At 38.9% G+C, this 19,979-nt stretch overlaps 1 protein-coding gene across 7 annotated transcripts in view; it reads right to left on the bottom strand.

Moving 5' to 3' along the window:
• TBL1XR1 (TBL1X/Y related 1) overlaps positions 1-19,979 on the bottom strand; it is a 114,496-nt gene that overhangs the window by 17,122 nt on the left and 77,395 nt on the right. For 4 of the 7 annotated variants that reach the window (XM_051626290.1, XM_051626292.1, XM_051626294.1 and 1 more), the window contains 3 exons: positions 4,111-4,213; positions 2,872-3,017; positions 1,181-1,400 (listed from right to left, as the gene is read on the bottom strand). In XM_051626290.1, coding sequence (XP_051482250.1) covers positions 1,181-1,400; positions 2,872-3,017; positions 4,111-4,168 — 424 coding nt within the window. In that variant the 5' untranslated portion in view covers positions 4,169-4,213. Of the gene's footprint in view, positions 1-1,180; positions 1,401-2,635; positions 2,849-2,871; positions 3,018-4,110; positions 4,214-19,979 lie in introns of those variants that run through there. The other 3 variants (XM_051626296.1, XM_051626295.1, XM_051626297.1) reach the window with 3 other exon arrangements.

Raw genomic sequence — 19,979 nt, 5'->3', positions numbered from 1 at the left:
TTTTTCCCCTATTATTAAAAAAAACAAAACACTGATGTTAAAAGTACTCACATTTTTGGGGGAATGATACTACACAGTACAACATGTTAGTCTTCCATGTGCTTTAAAAACACTTTTTTGACACATTCATTTTCAAAAAAGCTCTTTTCACCAACAGTAAACAGGTTATAAATCTAGATCTCAGAAACTTCATTTACAAAATGGTTTTAATTAATCTAACAACATTTGGAGAGACAGTAAATTGGTAACAGAGCTTTTTAAACTGCACTGGCAGTTATTGTGGAATTGTGACAATCCATGGCTTTTTGTGGGGAAGTGACATTGCATCCATATTGTTCTGTATAACATAGCAGGGACAATTCAAATAAAAAAACATTTTTCTTGCCAGCTACCATCAATAATTTTCTATTATAAAAGTCAAATTCACATTGAGTGTAAATGCAGAATGTAAAAAATGCTGAACAGTTCACCTGCTCTGCATTTTTTACTGTGGATAAACAAACCGTTTCACATCAATTGCTTGATTTAACATTAAGTGTTTCTGCCACTGTTTGCACATGCAGGAAAACAAACAAACAAACAAGCTATAAGAACATGCATATTCTAAAGAAAGAGCACCATATAAAACACTGCTCCAATTCAAGAGAAGCGATGCCAGTATAATTCGGGGTACCGGCCAGCAGGGGTTGCTGGTACATCACATTTAGCAGTGGCCGAGGGCTGAACCTTGTGGATCCAGTTCATGGTTAACAAGCACATATTCTTTGGAGATTTTTAAAATACAGAGCATATTTGTTTAAGCCACAGATTATATTTCCAAGTTTGTTTAATATATGTTAAAATGAAAGAAACAAAACAAAAACAACCTAGTAAAATCCAGCTGTAAAATGCAAAACTTGTGCACAGCTGGATTAGGAATATTTCAGTGATGGGAAAAGGAGCAGTCTGGGCAGTAAGACTGGTCAATGGATACTGAGAATTAATCAATTCCGAAATTTCTATCTCCTCCTGAAATTCCAAATATCAAACTGGGGACAAAGGTGAGACACCACCTGTTCTCTGCAAGCTGAAGGGTTACTGGTACCTCTACACATGTACCTCACAGCCTACTAGCTCGTGGCACGATAATGACAAGGCAGTGATGCTGGCACAGGTTCAGGTCATTTCTGTCTCAGCTTACTTGCTATAGTGTGTGCTCCGTTCTCTTCTCCATTTGCAGTATTTTCCCCATTTTTCGCTGATCCCTGTTGGTTGGTGGTGGCTGCAGCTGCAGCAGCTGCTGCCTGCTGTTGTGCAAGCTTGTCTCTGTAGGCCTGTTGTCTTGTCTGTACCACATCAGGCATTACTGCATCTATCAGTGAGAGAGACTCTATCGGCCTACCGTCAAACAAGGTACCATCCTAAATTACAGCAGAGGGAAAGAACAAAAAAAGACAACACCAAGTACAAATTAACATTATGGGCAAAAATTCCAAGAAAAACTAAAGAAAAAGTTTTGATTTAATATATATATATTATATATATAATGTAATAGAACAGCTTACAGATGGTGCTGGAAGTGATATCTCATCATTGTCGTGGTTAGGATTTTAGTCTAAAGTTAAGTGGCCGCCATAACTATAGAAAAAAGCCACTGCAGGCCTCTGGCAAAGCTTCTGGAATCTAAAGTTACATGCTTTGTGTTTGCTAAATCATCTGCTAAAGCAAAAAATTATGTAAGCTATCTATGAATATGATTTCAAACATGAGTGGCTGCAAAAAAAATCTAATGATTTGTTTGAAGAGCTGCAAACATTGCAAGCTGGGTCACTGGCCTGTGAAGTTACTCGATCTTATTAAGACTAATATTTTCCATAAACTTATTATCTGGAGAGTTGACTAGTTTTCTTCCTTTTTTAAACAGTGCTGGCATACTTTCAAACAACAAGGAAAAATTTTATCCTGAAATGGACAAGACCCAGTTAAAAATACCCATAAACATATGCTAGGGCTTTGTAAGGATCTATTTTTAGGAGCTAGAAGGATTCCTTGAGATAAATATAGGGTCTCCTTCTATTCTAATCACTTGCTTTATTTTTCTGAAGCTTCCTAAGGGAAAGGGTTTGCTTCACAGAGACTATGAAAACTACACATACACAGAAGACATAAGGGAGACTGGAAAGAGAACAGAATTAGTGAAAAAACCTTGTTTCCTTCTGCAATAGAACTGACACACACAAAGGCTGCTAGCCTTCCAGGCATACATGAGAATGGAAATCATGGGGACCTGCAGCATCAGGAAGGAAGACACACAGCTTTCTGTGCTCCTGGAATAACCATTTAAACATCAAATTTAATAGATCCTGCTCAAGATGAATTAGCCAGCAGAAGCAAAAAGCTAACTGGCATATACCTTCATCCTTCCTGCCACAAATTGAAACCCTGTCTCTATTTGGAAACCTTGCCCTTGGGCTCTCATTACTCCATTATAACAACACATCACCCAAATGAGACCTGCACAGCACTCTCCCACTTCCCTAGTGCAGGTCTACAAAAGCAAAAATTAAGAGGTTACTTGTCTCAATCATTATTTTATTGCACTTGTCTGGATTTACTACAATATCATATTAGGGTAAAAACTCTACAGACAACGGACCTTTAAGCAATGAGCCAGAACACCATGCCTGGTGTTGTGTGGCTGCACTGGGCAGAACCCCTACCCAGTTATGTCACTCCATTCTGGTTCCACCACTGGAGTCATGGTGAACACCAGCAGTAAGGAATCTGAAGTAAAAGTAAATAAATAGGATACAAGAAAGTTAAGAATAAACACTAACATTCAAACTTACTGCAAGCAAGGACACAATGCTCCTGTAGCCAAAGCCTCCTTACCTCATTAATACTGACTTCTGCCTCTACATACTGCAGACCTTTCTGGATGATGGAAATCAAAGCAGCTGGTGGCACCAGAGCACCATTTATATTAGACTGGCTGATATGGCTCTCTATACCAAAGGTAAATGCTGAATGGGAAAACCCTAAAGAGAAAGCAAAACCATCAGAATTTATTTACAGATAGACAATGCCACTTGCCAGACACTGCAGCATCTTCTTTTTACAAATCTAAGCAAGTTACACAAAGTTACAGCAATACTTATGAACTAAAAGAACCTCATCAAAACACTTGTGTTGTCTCTGTTATATGTTTCTAGCTTAAATGCACAAAAGACAAAAAAATACTTATAAACATAACATTTATTAATATTGGTATCAAGGGCAAAACATTTGTGCATGAGTAAATATAAAAATATGCAATAGTATTTACATATATTTATATTTTCTAAACAGATATATATATGTCTTGTACATATTTTATTAAATACTGTATATCTCCAAGACACTAAGACTCACTTGTTATTTTTACTCATTGATTTGTTACCCCTGAAAGTGAAATGGATCTATACATAGCAACAGTGCTATCAGAACTGCATGTTTTGGCACTTAGAACTATATCAGTATCATGCACTGATTGAGAAGCAAGCACATTATGGTGCAGCATTGGTCCTTCCTTGCTATTCATCTGATTGTTCTGAAAAGGCAAATTTCACCTAGAGAAAAACAGTTGTTTCAGCAAATTAAGTTTACTGTCACATAATTTTTTCTTAAACTACTCGGTTGTTTTTTTTGTTTGTTTGATTCTTTTGGGTTTTGGTTTTGGTTTTTTTTTGTTGTTTGTTTGGGTTTTTTGGGGGTCTTTTTTTGTTTTTTGGTTGGTAGGTTGTTGGTTTTTTTCCTTTCTGTCAGGTAACTAGGAAGCTGCCTACAAACTTTCAGATAAAGCAATTTTATAAGTTTGGCTTCTGTGACAAAAGCAATCTGCAACTGTAAGTTACTCCTTCTGTAACTTGACTGCCATCTGAAAACTCCAAATGGCTAAATCTGATTAAGTTACAGAAGGTAACTTGGCAGGAATTCATTCTCTTGTTGAGAAGAAACACCAAGAAGCAGCTCTGACAGAAGCACATGCCTACTGGCAAAATAATTAACTGAGTCTGACTTTGCTAAAGACAGTTGTGGATGAATAGCAAGTACATGATGTATTGTTTAACAACCAGAACTGTAAAAACTCACCTGACTCTTGCAAGTATCTATATACCAGGAAGTTAACCTCATCACTGCTTATACTCATCTTTATTCCCAGTTAAACCATGAGGTCACAACAAAGGACACAACCCTGAAAATAAATAAATAGGTCAATTGAATATTTTTAGTATTTGATAAGTATTTCTCAACAAATGCTGTATTTATAAAGTCAGCAGTTCCCTGGCAGCATAGACAGTGGTTTTATTTTATAATGCAAATAAGTCTACTGTAGTCATTAAAAAGTCATTTGTCTCACCACAACATAAAGGTTGGTAAATTAAATATTGAAGGGCCGGATTCCCGAATTATGCACATTGGTATGGACTGAGGAACTATGCTGCTTAATACCAGAACTAAAAAGACCCTAATTCACAGTTTAAAAAAAAAATAATAAAAAAAAAATCAAGTGAATTTCATCTACGATTGCTACAGAACATATTTTTCAAAATGTGGATTTCTCTCTGCTTGGCTAACAAAGACCAAAAACTCAGTTTCATGTTGGTATCCAGACAAGTTCTCACTTTTACTTTCTAATTTACTTTGATTTTCAGGTACTCCTGCTCTAGCAAAAAAGGTACAATATGGGCTATAATACTGTATCTGTTCAATAAAAGCCCAGCTATTTCCACCAAAAAGCAGAAAACATCTCAGCCATACAGTTATGCTTTGCAAAAGGAATTCTTCAAATTAGAGACAAACTTTAAATAGAGCATTTTTAGTACCATTTATCTAGACTTTCAATTAATGCTTTTAAAATATTGATGGATACATACACAATTTTCCCTTGATTTTATTAATGGTAAATATTTAGCAAGACAACACATCAGATTACATATTTTTATGACAAATTTTGAAAGTATGAAGCAACAAGAGTCTTTAAAACACAAAGCTTGAGGCAGAATACAGTATTTTTTTCTAACTTTAGGCCTCATTTCTGAGAACATTCTCATGACTTCTGAATGCTTGAAAATCCTAATCTTTTCATGACATCTAGTAAACAAGTATAAATACCAGTTTCTAGAACAAAAATAGGTTCATCCACCATGGAAGGGATTCCTAGCACCCGCCCTGCACTTCTCATCAGTAAATCTTGGAGGTTTTTACCCAGCTGCCTCCCACCATGATTTTCTTCTATGTAACTGGAGTCTGAGAAGGTAACTTTCCTACTGTTATTTGACAAAGTTTGACCTGGATCCAACATAAAAAAAGGATCAGAGAAGGGGTGTTCACGTGTTTTTCAGAACAGAAAATTCTCGCTGTTAACGACAAGCTGCGTGGTCAGGCTGCTCACCTCTGTTGCTCCACGTGGGAAAGCAGAGCTCACAGGTGTAAGCAACAACTACAAGATTACCATCCACATTGTAAGGCTGCCAAAAAGACAAAGGGTTTACACAGCCTTTCTAAGCAACTTTTCCTAACAAGGTTTCCCAAGGAAATGGGGCAAAATGACCACACTCTCTTTCTTACCACCTAGCTTTTGAGTTTTACCATTCAACTGCACCCAAACTTGACAGCAGGAAGCTTTCCAAGATGGGACTTTCCTACAAGTTCCATAGTGTTGTAGAGGAAAGACCCAACCAAACTCCTCAAGAAGAGGAGAGGCTGCAGGATGAACCCAGACAACAAAAGGAGTGTGTTTGCCCAAAACTACACATGAACCCTGGCGAGTCAATGAGCACATGGACACCCCCAAACACACCCCAGAAACATGGCCACCCACACTGCCCACTTGGTTGAAGAGGGCACAGGGAACATGCTAAAATCTGAGAGCTGTTGAAGGAGGGCTCAACCCAGCTCGGGCCAGTGGGATCCAAGTGGGAGAGCTGGGGTTGCACACGATGCTGGATGAGTCCACAGAAAACCGGATCTCATGCTCATGCAGAAGCTCAAGCATACTGTGCTGCCAAAGAGGGGAGAATGTTTTTAGGTCCTTAAGGAAATAAAGAAAAATGCAGAGCTACTTAAACCCTTCTTATTTCTAAAGGAAGAAATAACTGCTCCAGTACAGTAACTTCTAGCTAGTGCAACATAACTTGTAAAGGTACACTGATAGTAACCCTGCCACGAGCCAAGTACACCTGCCAACTGACAACAGACTTTGAGGGTTCATTTATTGAGCTCTGTGTGAAATTAATGTCATTTTTAACCATTTCATGCATTAGCAACCAATGCTGCCACGTACAGGATCAAACACTAATTTTATTCAGCTCTTTTGTTGTCATACCTGGTGCAAATCATCTTTATTACAGACTGTGTTACAGAGAAGTTCTGTAGGAAGAGGAACAATATTCTCCTTAAGAAGAAAAGGTAAGTAAATTTAAAAGGACTTGTAAAGAAGCCTCTACATCACACACAAATAATGGTAGAATTTGTTTCATGGGTTTGTTACTAATTTTAAAAATCTTGCTGCTGCATCATCCAAAGAGGTAGATCAAAAGGCAGAAATCAGAAGAAAGTGCTATTTCCTACATAGAGAAAACCTTCATTATTAATACAAAGAGGGTTCTCCACTCAAAGCTGAATTGTAGAGATGCCACATAAATTCACCTGTTATGTAGCTAGATAGCTAAAGAAAAAAGCAACCATTTGGCTTGTCTGTCAAAAGTGTAAAAAAAAGTGTCAAAAGCCCATGTCAAATGAGTATCATTTTTCAAAGCTGGTTCAAACTGTGTGTCCGCAAGCTGCTTTGATAAGGCAAGGAGGAGGACAGCCCTGCCTGGCCATCAGAAGGTGGCAGTGCAACACCAGCTTCTGTGCTGTAACAACCAGAAAAAACACAGAAATATGTGCAGTACATACACGGGGTTGTCTGATGAGGACACAAAACTGAAAAAGATGCAAGTTACTTTTTTTTTTTTTTTTTTAACCTAGATATTCCTTTATCCATTTTTTCGGTGCTTGTTTAATTTTTATGAAATCTCACTTCTGTGTTTACCCCCACGACAGGACCAGTCACTCAGCCACCGCCCTGGAGACAACCAGTGCTCAGCTCTGGCTCGGCTGAGGGAAGCAAGGAATTGTGAGAAGAAAAAACAACACCAAACCACCCTCCTTCCTGTCCCAAACACAAGCCATCAAATTAAAAAGAAAATACAGCAGCAGTACAGAGAGGAGGGGATGCAATAATTCTTTCCCTTTGACAAATCTTTATACCTAGGCTTGCCTCTGGCTGCCCACCCTTAAAACTAGGGACAAAGCCAGAACTACCCCAGCAAAGGGCTCTGCAGCGTGGTCACCTCCAGCCTGGGGAGCAGACTTTGCAGCCAGCTGAGGAGGCAGCTCAGAGCTGTGGGAACCCCACTGTACGTGATGTGAGCAAGGGGATGATGGCAAAAAGGAGCGGAGGTGGGGATGGAGAGGGGAGCCACTGACCCCAGAGCCAGCAGCCATGATGCTCTCAGTGCTCAACACACATGGCCACCCCCTTGCTTCATGCTGAAGTTACAACTTGACAAGGATGGCTGCAAAGGAAAAACAATAATGGGAAAGAAAATAAACCTGGTAACCTATGAACCACATGAACTCCATGTTCCCTAGTGCCCCAACAAGGTCCCAGAGCTTGTCTGGGAGGTAATGGTGAAGGTTTCTTAGCTTCAAGTAAATGGAAATGTAACACAGAGGAGGAAAGGCTGAAAAGAAGAAAATTTGATGAGGAAAAAATAAATGGACCCAGGCATATACACACATACCACACATAGCAGCAGATCTACTTCATTAATGCTAGTTTATTTCCCCCAAATCTTCTATTTTCATGTGCAATTGACTACCTATTTTGGACACTCAACAGAATAATATTGTTCTTTATTTTAGATAAAGCAATTAAATAACAGTAAAGACACAAAGAATGATCGAAAAAGAATCAGAAATGAGAAATAATTCCTACCAGTCTTAGATTTCCAGCCTAATTTGCAAAAGGACCATTGAAAATGTTTCAAGACATTTGCACCTCTAAGTCTCAAATCCATTCTGAAAATGTAGCAAGAACCTTGAGGCCCATTTTTCTGGCCCTTATAAAAATCCCAGGTTTTCCTCAAAACATTCTGTGCATTTACAGGAAACACAACAGAGTATAGTGCACTTAGGCTACTTTTTAATGCCAAGTGAGCTTTTAAAGGAAACCTCCTGCCTGCCCCTATGTTTGCTTTGCACCTTGGAGCAGTTGTAGTGACTGTGAAGTAGGTTCCTTACAGGTAAAACTAGAAATAACAACAACAACAAAAAATACAGGTAAATATGATGCACATGAGGGCTTACTCACCACGCCCAAACGGTTCATGGGCTTTCAGTCCCTGGGACCACACCAGGACAGACATCCACCTCTTAAAACCAAGTCCACTTCAACATCACAGAATCACAGAATGTTATGGGTTAGAAGGGACCTCTGGAGATCATTGAGTCCAACCCCCCTGCCAGAGCAAGACCAAGTCCAGGGCAGGTCACTCAGAAATGTATCCAGATAGTTCTTTACAGTCTCCAAAGAAGACTTCACAAGTCCTCTGGGGAGCCATGCTTCTTCTCAGCCCGCACACAGCCCTGCCACACTAGGAACACTGTAGTGCCAACAAACCTGTATTACAGTGTAGGTAACGCGTCACCCTGACATCCCCTGGTCATCCAAAACCAACAGCCACAGGCACTGGTCACTTGTAGGATTCCCTTTCTGGAGGATGAGCCTGGGGTTTATAGTACCACTGTTCAGTTAGAATCAGCACAGTAGAAAAGTATCACAGGTAATTTTTAATGCTGCTATATAAAGTCCCTGAACTCCCAAAATTTATCAAGTGTAAAACGTAACAGCCATAAAAGTCAACTGTCTATACAGATGCTGGCCTCAAGATCTGATCAAGAGCTAGATGTACCAGAGGTCACGAACAGACAAGATGCACCACTCATTTCAACTCTGACTTAATTTCAGAAATCACACCAAAAATCTTTCAGAAACTACTTTTTTCAAAGAAAATTAGGTTTCTTGTCCCAAAGCCAACATACCAACTCCAGCAGCAAGAATGTAACTTGCCTACTGTAACTCAGACACAGCAGTACGCGGGGTCTCACATATGTTTCTCCACCCCTTCAATACCATTCACACACTTCCATACTTCGGGTAAAATTTACAATTAAAATTCATTATAATGAGATTAATTCTACTATCACGAACACTGGATCTGCAGGCTCATGGGTGCCCAACAGTACAAATCTGATTGCATTTCTGACAAATTATTATTCTACTCTGCATGTTCATGCTCGTTTTGTACTCTTCTTCCAGGTTCATGCCAAATGCTAGAGAACAGATGCTGCGTGATATGGCTCCTGGCCTAATAGGTGGTTTTTTGTTGGTTTTGGGTTGTTTTTTTGTCCTCAAACAAATGTGAACTGGCAGACAAAGTTTATACATGAGATTAGCACTTTGTATCTCTTAATCACGAGTTTATAACGTATAGTAGATTTACTACAGTTAGATTTATTATATCATCAAACAACAGCCTAAGAAAGTAATATTTCTGCAGTTTTAGGTGGGCTCTAGCACATCCTAATTAGGTGGGATAACAGAAAAAACTGTCAGGCTGCTGGGGAATAATAATTCCCCAAAACATACCAATCATTATTTTGATACCAAATATGATAAGTTAAAGGGAACAGCTAATGCTCGGGGAAGCTCTGAAAAATGCTTAATGTTTATATTTGAACAGACTGCTACATTTATCCACAGAAAACAGAAGTCTGGCTACAGAAACAATAAATCTCCTACAACAGAAATATTGTCACCAGTCCTTATATTTTTTCCCCTTTCACAAGAATTTCAGAGAAATATTTTGCCAGCATGTGTGCACATAGACAGTGATACCACTTCTTTTAATTGCTGCTTACAAATCTTCCTTTTCTTAATAACCATTGCAGTTAATAAAAGTGAACTACATGAACCAACCTGGGAATGCAGAGTTTTTTAATTCCACCCATAACACCTGAAGGTGTGTACAAGCCCTTTGGAAAGTATTAGTACAAGTCTGTTTTACATCTGTGTTGTCTCACCTAAAAATAAAAATTAAGTCCTGTGTGTGATACACAAATTCCCTTCATTACAATTTGCAACTAACCCTGGGAATCTCTGGGGCTGGCAAACATACCTTCTGAACTCGACAGCTAAGTGACTGCTGTCACTGTGGCTCAGGGGACAGACAATACCCCACAGCCCAGGGAAGTGCCAATACACCAAATTCCACCTCTTGTCCAACTGCAACCAGATTGACTAAACCAGTGAGACACCAACGCCACCAAGTCTGACTTACTAACTCAGAGGCATTAATCCAACCACTCAGACTAGGCAAATTCCCAGATCTGTGAGGTTTCAGCAGGACTTCATTCAGATACCAAAGCTGCCATGTGAGTAATTTGCAGAACTGGAGTTTTAATTCAGGGCTCCACAAAAAGCTGTTGCTGGTGGCCACTCTTCTAAAACCATTCTGCAAAGGCTCTTTCCCAAGACATGGTGGGTTTTACCCCAAATGGTTGCTCAACTCTGTAAGACTACCTCCAAAGAAGATTTATGTATAGGCCTTGAGAAGGGCTTACAAGGGAAAACTCATAAGTTAGTGGATCCTCTATGTTAAGCATGCAGTGTATGACCCATGTCATACATTGTTTTGCATAAGAATTTCTTAGACACCAGTTTCAATCAAAATGAATACTTTCCCATACTTTAAAAAGAAGGGTAAAAAAGTTGAATCTAAACACTCCTAATTTGCTTACTCACATCTTCATTTAAGAGACAGGGTCCAATATTGTATCAAGCACAATAAAAATGAGCCCTTAAAGTTCTCCTACTGCTGACAATCAGCAATTAGGAATTCTTTCTACCTGAATTTAAAGGAAAACATTCTTTAAATTAATGCATAAGTTTTATTGCAATATATTTTAAAAATGAAAGTTAACTTATTTTAAGCATTTTTACCTGTCTCTAAATTGCTATTATTTAAATGCACCTTTTTAATTTTAAGATTCAATGATCTATGTCACTTATGAACTTGCATTTAAAAATTCTGTAATTTTACCTAATGAATCTTCTTACTGATATCCCATATGATCAACCTTTGCTAGTTTTCCTTCTAGCAATTTTAAACAAGAGATGTCTCATATCCCTCCTTTAACCGTGCTGCTTTGTTTTTAATCTCAAGAATACTGCTTCATTTCCAAACACTAAATAATTCTCCTTTCCTCATCCAAGTTGTTTTCCTTAGCTCAGGCAATAAATATTTGTATTCTGTACTTCATTCAGCTTTAGTGACCTAATTTATGGCAACAGTCTGTCTTTCCATGCCAATTTGGGAGTATGAAGCATACAAGATGACAAAGCCAGTCTGAAATTTTCTGAAGAAAAAGAATTACAACCGTGAAAGGAAAAAAAAAGCCAAAATACAAGAAACCCCTCCAAAACCACCCAAAATCTTAGCTAAAAATAAGTTACTGCCTATTTATCTGAATAGGCTCAGTCCCCAGGAACACCAAGCACAGTCCTGAGTACTATTACAAAATAAGCTGCAGATGAAGCCCATTTGTTGGTTTTGCCTAGAGCAAAGTAGTATTTAATTAATGAACTATGTATCTCCTCCCCAAAGTCATATGCTGCATGACCCAGGAGGCTGGGATTCCAGATGTTACAGCAGGGACAAGTGACAATATATTCAGTATTGTATTTCCAGGGCTATGGCCACAAAGCTGCAACTCCTACACTTTTAGAGTTCAAAATACATCTTCCTAGACAGCTACAGGGCATCTGTAGTGATTCTTGGCAGCCATATTTTGTAAATCCCTAGACTGACTAAAGAAACAGGGATATTTCTGGTACTGACACTTTGTTCAACTCTCTTTAGGTTCTTAAACCTCTTTTTTTTTTCCTTGCTACAGCGCAACACAAAAAAAATGACGTCTGGGGATCTTTCTCCTTATTTCCTGTATCAGAATAGCTAAAAATATTGTATATTGTATATTAGTATTTAAAGACTTTGTAACTGCTTGGAGAACCATGTGTCTCCAGACACAACTTTTCCGCATGATAATTACAACCTTGTTGAACTGGAGGTAGTTCTGACACATCTTTCTTCAGGAAAGATGTAATTCCTTCAAAACTTAAAAGCCATATCCAGCTTCTCAGAGCATGCACCCATATACCAGTAAAACCACCGGCAGAAAATCCTTCCGCAAACCAGACTACTTCATGAAAGACATCTCTCCCTAACTACCCCCAAGATCCCAGTTTCAAACATCCTGTCTCGCTTCCCTGAAGGCAGCCAGGGAGGGAGCTTTTAATCACAGAGCTTAAGTCCATCGACGCAGGCAAACCAGGATTAAGTTAAAACTGTCCGGACATAGGAGTTAAAAAGTTAAATCACTGTCCTCTTTCAATACTGAAATAATTTTCAGAGCATAGCAGGAAATAGAAGCAAACCTTACGAAATTCTCCTTGATCAGACACCTAATCCACACCGAAGGCATTTCTTCAGAACACAGGAATCGGTGGCTTTACGAGATGACCTGTGAGGCTAGACTGTTCTATCAGTGCACAAGCTGGGCAGATGCCTATGGCAGCAAAACTGGAAATGCAGCACTTCTGATTAGAAAGGGTTAGCTTGTAGATCAATTTGTGATAGCACATTTACCTGAGGAAGCAGTAGTATGGGCTTGGCCAGCATGGGTTACTTCAGAAGATGACCTGCAAAATCCACCTTGAAGGAGCTGTATGTTAATCTGTATCTGCTCTGTAGCAGAGAGGGGAGTACCAGACAAATGCTTGTCATTACTCCAGGAAGAGCTACTTGTCCTCAAAAAGGGCAAATCTTCCTATTGGAGAGGCCATCATAGGAACAGTGATAATGTCAAACGAGCTGTAGAGCTTCCAGTCTTAGGCCATTAGAACCAAGTCCCTTTAGACAGAATCACAGTCCTTCAGGAATGCCTAATTTAAGTAAAATTAAGCCTTTTGCAATCAAATGTATAGACCCTGTCTCAAGAAGGCTTTGTAAAATTGCTAAATGGCTTTACTAAGTGCTAAAATAACAACCTGCTAATATTCTCTTGATTTAGAAACAGAATAGTGGTAGGTTACTGGAATCAAATGATTGAAAGATGAAAACTGAAGTATTATCTGCTACGTTGTTTAAAAATCCCATGCACTATACCTCTTTAGCATGCACCTAGTTTTAAGCATGCAACTATTTGACTGCTAATCTCCTGTGCTGCATTAAAATCTCATAAAAAAATTAATTATGGATGAATGTGGGAGCACACTCATTAATGCTCGCTTGGATCAAACTGTGTAATAATTTCAGAGAAAATAACTGATTGAGAAGAGCTCTCGAATCGGTCAAAATGAGCCCTATCAAGAGCTTCTGCTGAGACTAAAGGAGGGGAGGGGCAACATCTAAAAAAAGTCTTATATTTGTGACCACACAACACTGAAAAATAAGCACAAGCATTATGGTTCAAGCTTTTTGATGAAGAGCGTGTAGAAATTAAACAATTAAGTGGAGTTGAAAGTTCTCCATACTGTGCTAAGTTTCAGCTCTCAGCTGATTTATTCTCATTTTCGCTGCTGGAAAACCCACTGAATAACGCGGCCTGTAAGTCTGATCAAGAACATTCCATTTTCTCCAATACTTTGTTCCTGATGTTCCCACAATAGATCATTCAGGGCTCTAAGGGACTGTGTCAATTGAATTGAATGATGTGGTCGCCTGCTGGTACATAAATGCAAAGGCAAAGCTGAGGGGGTTTATTTTCAGAACAGGAGACATTGATCCTGTGACGATGTTCCATTACCCTAACTTTATTTCTATTAGAGACAGTGATTACATCTACATGAATCGCTTCAGCTGATGAATATTGGTGCACTAACAGTGACACAGTTTTTAACTATGCTGCTGCTGCTGCCCTGCATACTGACGGCTAACAAAAACAAAACAAAAAAATCATTCTGAGCTTAGACCAATGTTACTTATTTGTCAATGAAAAAATTCTGGAGTTCAGGCAGACTATCTCAATTAGTAGTTTTTCTACAGTTTTGGGTTTTGTTTTGTTCTGGAAAACTTGTTGTGGAACGGTGAAGAGTGACTGTGTGGCCTGGTACAGATTCTACATGTTATGATTTATATTGTCATTTGATGGTAATAAAAAAGCACACATAGTTCTTATAAGCATCTGTGGAAAGACACCTGTGCACTCCTACAATAGCATCCCTATTTTGACTGGGGATGTTTTCATACGGCTATATGGATTCCTCTTCCATTTCCTCACACTGTTTGTCACCTTCTTACAGTTCTTATCTGCTGCACTTGCTATCTTTTCCAAGCTGGTGATCCATCTTCTGGCTTTCATCTCTTGATCTGATACACGATCTTGAGCCTGTGGTCATGCATTTGCCCTGGTTTTCACCTTTTCAACAAGCACTGCCTACACGTACTCTGCACTCTTGAATTCATCTCCCCAACACCTTTCAAGACTGCTGACTTTAGCTGCACTTCCTGCAGTCATTTCTCTTCCTATGTTCTTCTTTCACTGCTTTTCCATTACAACAGGAGTTGCTAACATTTTGCACAAATAAACTCTGGTGCTCAAAAAAAATTCAATTCATCTTCAACAACAGTGACTTCTATTCCAGCTAAACCCTGTTCATTTTATTTGTCCTTGTTTCTTTAGCCTTATGCCCTGAGTCACATCCTGAAGTGCCTGTGGGAGAAAGGACTTTGTTTGACTCACTTCAGTGTACTTACCACAGCAGATTCCCTCATTCTTGATTAGGAAGTTTTTTACTGCTGCCATAACAACAACAAATGAGGTGATTTGGAGTTAAACCTACCCAGAGTAACAAAGCACAGCAGCATTTGAGTTAGTGCAGATACCTGGACAGCAGCAGACCTGCCAGAGCTGACCAGCATTTCCGTGCACCGTGCTGACATCTACAGCTCACGTTAGCAGAATGTTGGGCACCTCCTTGCTGAAGTCCACTCCATAGTGCACATCTCTAAAAAGACAGCCCAAAACTTCCCCTGTGGTGTGCCCTGGTACTTGTGAGGCTGCCCCTTTAGGGACCCCAGCAGCCCTTGCCTAGGCGATCCAAAAGCATTCAGCTCATCAGCAGTGAATTTTGCTAGAGTCTGAGTTTTGAAACTGCCCTTAGAGGCCACCACTGCCTCATGGTTTTGGACTGGTATTAAGTTTGCTATTATTACTCAGGTAATTACCCTAAATTCCTTCAGGTCTTTGGGGTCTGTTATTTCTTTCCAAGTCAAGAACTGAAGACAAACTAAAACCAAATACACTTACATCAGTCTGGACACAGACAATTACACGAACATGACCTTTTCCAATAAAGGGTCCACTTGTTTGCCTTGCCCTTGGTGTACGAGCCTGAAAGCTCTCAGCTCAGCTTTTTATGCACCTACAAAGCTAATATCAATTGCAGGTTTTATTTTCAACATAGAAGTCGACAGAACTATCCTATAAATAATACGAACCACATAAATGAAGCAAGTGAAGCATTTTCTGCAGTGGAAGGACCCAGGAGAAAGGATGCTCTATGAACACAGGTGGAATAAAGAATTTACAACACTGAGCATCTTCCCTAACTCCTACGTTATTTTCTAAAAATCTTTCTACAGATTTCTAAAGATCTTGGATTATCAGGCATAGCATGTTATCCTCCACAGTTTTGGCGATAAAACATACTATTTGACTGGGGGGGGGAACCAAAACAGTAACGAGCAGGTGAAGAGGGTTTGATCTATCTAAACACAAATAAATCCGGCTTGCTTTCCCATTTTTAAGCCTAGTCTTATATGCCTTTCCCATGAGAAAGGAAGTTTAGGAACTACGTACCCTGGCAACATCTAGATTGGGGATAACGACTAATTTTTCTGAAATTCCTTTGTAACTGTATGAAAGCTGCCAATTGTTTCCTGAGGCAGATGTTTTGTTGAATACCAACAGCTCAACTCCACTGTTTCTGAATACTGAAGGGTAATGTAAAACCCCTGTGAGAAAACACCATAATGGAGTGGAAAGAAAAAGAAAAAAACCAAAGCCTAACAACCTCACAAAACACAGAGAAAACCCTTCAATTACAATTTACTACAATTTCAAGTCAGGAAAAGATAAACTGTTAACAAGGAAAGTTATGATCTCCAGCTTTAGTGACCACTAAGCAAGAGCAGCTACATTACAACCTGCTACTTACTGAAGAGGAGGTCAGATATTTTATTTTTACTTTGGATAAAGTAAAAGCAAACAATAGCCTAGAGAGAGAGAAAACAATGAATCAATGATACTAAGGGGGTTGGTCAGTTACTGTGGGATTTTTTTTTGTTATAATGGCTTCTGAGTACTTGGGACAAGGCCAGTATCACTCAGGAGTTGTGGATTTATGGCAATCTGGCAATGACCTGGCAAATGAGCAAATTTGGTCTTATGAATGTTAATAGTACAAATAAACTGTGCTTTATACATGTTTTTATCTCTTAACTCAGATCTTAACCACATCGCGATTCCAACTGCAGTTGGACAGTGGAACTTGGTATTGAAAATACATGCCAACATTCATCATATTTAGTGCTCAAAGTTCTCTAAAGCCATGAAACATATCCTAAAGCCTGGAATAGATTAAATGTAAATTGACAAGTTCTTTCTAGCCCCAAGACATTCACCTAAAAGATTCAAAGAAGGGTAACTCATCACTGACGGCAGCATTATGCATGAATGTAGAGTCTTTAAAAAGGCTTAAGAAAGTTTATCCTCAGATTAAAAACCCACCTGTTTCCTTTACCCCAGCATTTTCACATCCAGCCCTGTTCACTGGAGCAGTGTGAATATGCAGATGAATAATCATTATGAGTTCAGGAACTTTTTTTTTCATTCACGTTTTGCAAAACCAAAAATAATAAATATGCTTCTGCAATTGGCCATAAAATGTGAAAAAAACCCACAAACAACTTGTGAATCTATATGAGATTTGTCTCCTCCCACGCTCCTCCAGTACTCCTGCCTTGCTAGATTGCTAATCTGCAAAACAAGACATCCTCTTCTCATAACCACTCCACAGATAACACCTACAACACCATTCTCTTTCATTCCCAAATAAAAGTCTGATGAAACCAAAGGCAATAACAGTATTAAAAGGTGCAAACCACAGCTCTGAGTCTTTAAAAGCTGTCTCAGAACTGCAGCACTCTACTGTTCAGGAATAACGAAACTGCAGTGTCTGAACTTAAATGACAGGAATCGCCTATCAATGCAAACAAGAAGAAGTGCAAAATGGCAGTTTGAAACCATATTTACCTAAGTCTTTTGTGTGTTGTTTTGTTTTGTTTTGTTTTTTTTAATTTAAGACTAATTACCAGGAAGAAATAATTAAACCAGAACATTGCTCAGAAAAGGGAGATGTACTAATTAAAATGAATTTAATTCTTACAAATTTACTTTAGAAAAAGGACACCATTGAAGTGAATCAGAAACCACTTACTTACTTTACCACTTCTTATTTTAGCACCTCAAGGTTTACCTTCAGATGGACTTTGAATTTAGGAAGGTAAATTTTCCAGAAGCACCTAAATCACTTAGAAGACTTATTGGAACTGGCCTCTAGTGAAGAACAGGATGTGAAGTACCTCCCTGCTCTGGGTACTTCCTAAGACCAAGCTGATGCATCTCTTGAAATCCAGGAACTAAATTAAGAAACAAACGTCTGACAAACATAATTTTTGCTATTCAAAGAGTCAAAGCAGGCCTTCTCTGTTGAATTTAAGTCCAGTATTACAGTAAGAGTTTAATATCCATGATCTTTGCCCTCCTAAGGAGACAGGACACTGCCACCCATGAACATGACTGATGGCAGCCACAGAGAGCACAGTGATTCATTTGTTTGGCTGTGACACCGCACGACCAACGCACTTGTCCTATTTTCTATTTACAACCTAAAACAATAAAAAAATGTGAGACCAAAGTAGCTTTCTCATTTCTTCTTTCTCTGCACTGTACACTGATCTGCAATATTGATGCAATCTATTATACAATTAATAGAGAAGTAATGGGACAGCAAACCTAAGCAACATCTCAGAGATGCTGCACCAGCCATTGATGCTGGACAAGCAGGTGCGTGTGCTGGAGACATCTCTGGGAAGGGCAGTCCAAAGGCGGGGTAAGGGCTGTTAGCGTGGGTTGTAAGGGCAGACTACTGCTTTAACTCTACTGAAACAAGAGACTAGATAACCCTGGTCCACCCTTCTCATCTCTCTCTCAGGGCTGTCGTTGCCTTTGACACATGCAGCCTGGAAGGCAACAACCAAAGGAGGGGAGAGGACATGAAGTAACTTGGGTAGCCCGTATCCAGCTGCCACCATGGGACAGGACACTCAGCTACAGACACGAGACTCTCACCAGATCACAGACAGCTCTGACAAAAACATCCTACACCCAAGAATGCTGCGACAAGGGCCAGACTGTTTTCCAAGCCTGCAAATATCTCTTTCCTCAATTCAATAGAATGTTCAGGTTCTGCTACAATAACCATCTTCATTGCAGACATCCAGTCTCTGCACCTCTTCATCCTCCTCTGTGTAAACTGTCATGAGTGAAAGCAACACTAGCTAGGCCTTACACTATGTATTTTAGCAGAGAATGTTTCCATGTATATTAACTATACCTAAATTTCATATGAAATAGTATCAATTTTTCCCTTCAAGTATATACACTTAATGGAAAACTAACTCATACCTCCAAAGGTCGTCTAGCCACAAATTCAGTCCCCCTTCCTACCTTTAGCATCTTATTTTTTTCTCTAAATGAAGCTGTATCAAGGGTCTTTGTTCAGAATATGAAGAATAGCATATATGTTGAGGTGATGTGCCTATAATACATAGAAAAGACATGCAATAGTCATCATCCTTGACCAGATTTGCTATACCCTGCAATGTATCCTTTTTTTTTTTTTTTTCTGGGAGCTGTTCCAATATCTGAATCATCAAAAGCAGATTTTTTTTCTTGTACAAAATGCCCTGAAAAAATAAATACAAGCTTCATCCTTGTTTGTTTAAAAAGGAGTATTTCACCGAACTCAAATTATCTAGATTAAGGGCAACTTTGAATGAATGTCAAGTTCTGATACTTGGTTGGTGTTTATGTCTAAAGGTATATTTATACTATCGTGAAGGAAAAATTCCAAGAGATCCTACAAACATGCCTGCCACAACACAGCCCCAGACAGCTCCTACACATTCTAAAGTCACCTTTATCTGTAGAAGCAAATCCATTGCTGTTCTTAAAAGATCTAAGAAACCTAGCAAATGTTCTTCTTGCTAATTTGGTACAGAAGGTCTGATGAGTAAAGGAACCTGAACCATCCTGTAGAGGGATAAGCAATGAGTTTCAACAAAATATTAGAAGATGGTTTAAAAGAACCCTTTTTCCTTTTCTGTAGAGCATCTAGGATATAAAGAAGTTTTTGTTTTGTGAGGGATGCATTCTTCAAAGCTGTATGCAAATGCTTGCATGAGTGCCTATACACACACATAAAACCCTAAAAGTTAAAACTGTTGGCTTTGTACAGAAGAAGCAGGAGAATCTGTTGAAGAGACTCTTACCAAATGGATGGAAAGTTACCAAAGATCCAATTAAGACAAAAAGTTCAAACCCAGGACATCACTTCTTTCTGACTGCTTAGGACAACAACAGACATCTGTTTTTAGATATATTTTTTTTAATTAATCCCCTTTGAAGTAAACTCTTAAATTAAAGCTTGATAATCATCATCTGTCCAATAAGGATCCCCACTCCATTAGAAGGTGAAAATTTTAATTAAACAGTCTCCTCTATTG

This window comes from Apus apus, chromosome 8, assembly GCF_020740795.1.
Source record: "Apus apus isolate bApuApu2 chromosome 8, bApuApu2.pri.cur, whole genome shotgun sequence".
NCBI lineage: Eukaryota > Metazoa > Chordata > Aves > Apodiformes > Apodidae > Apus > Apus apus.
This window is presented reverse-complemented; position numbering and strand designations above follow the sequence as displayed.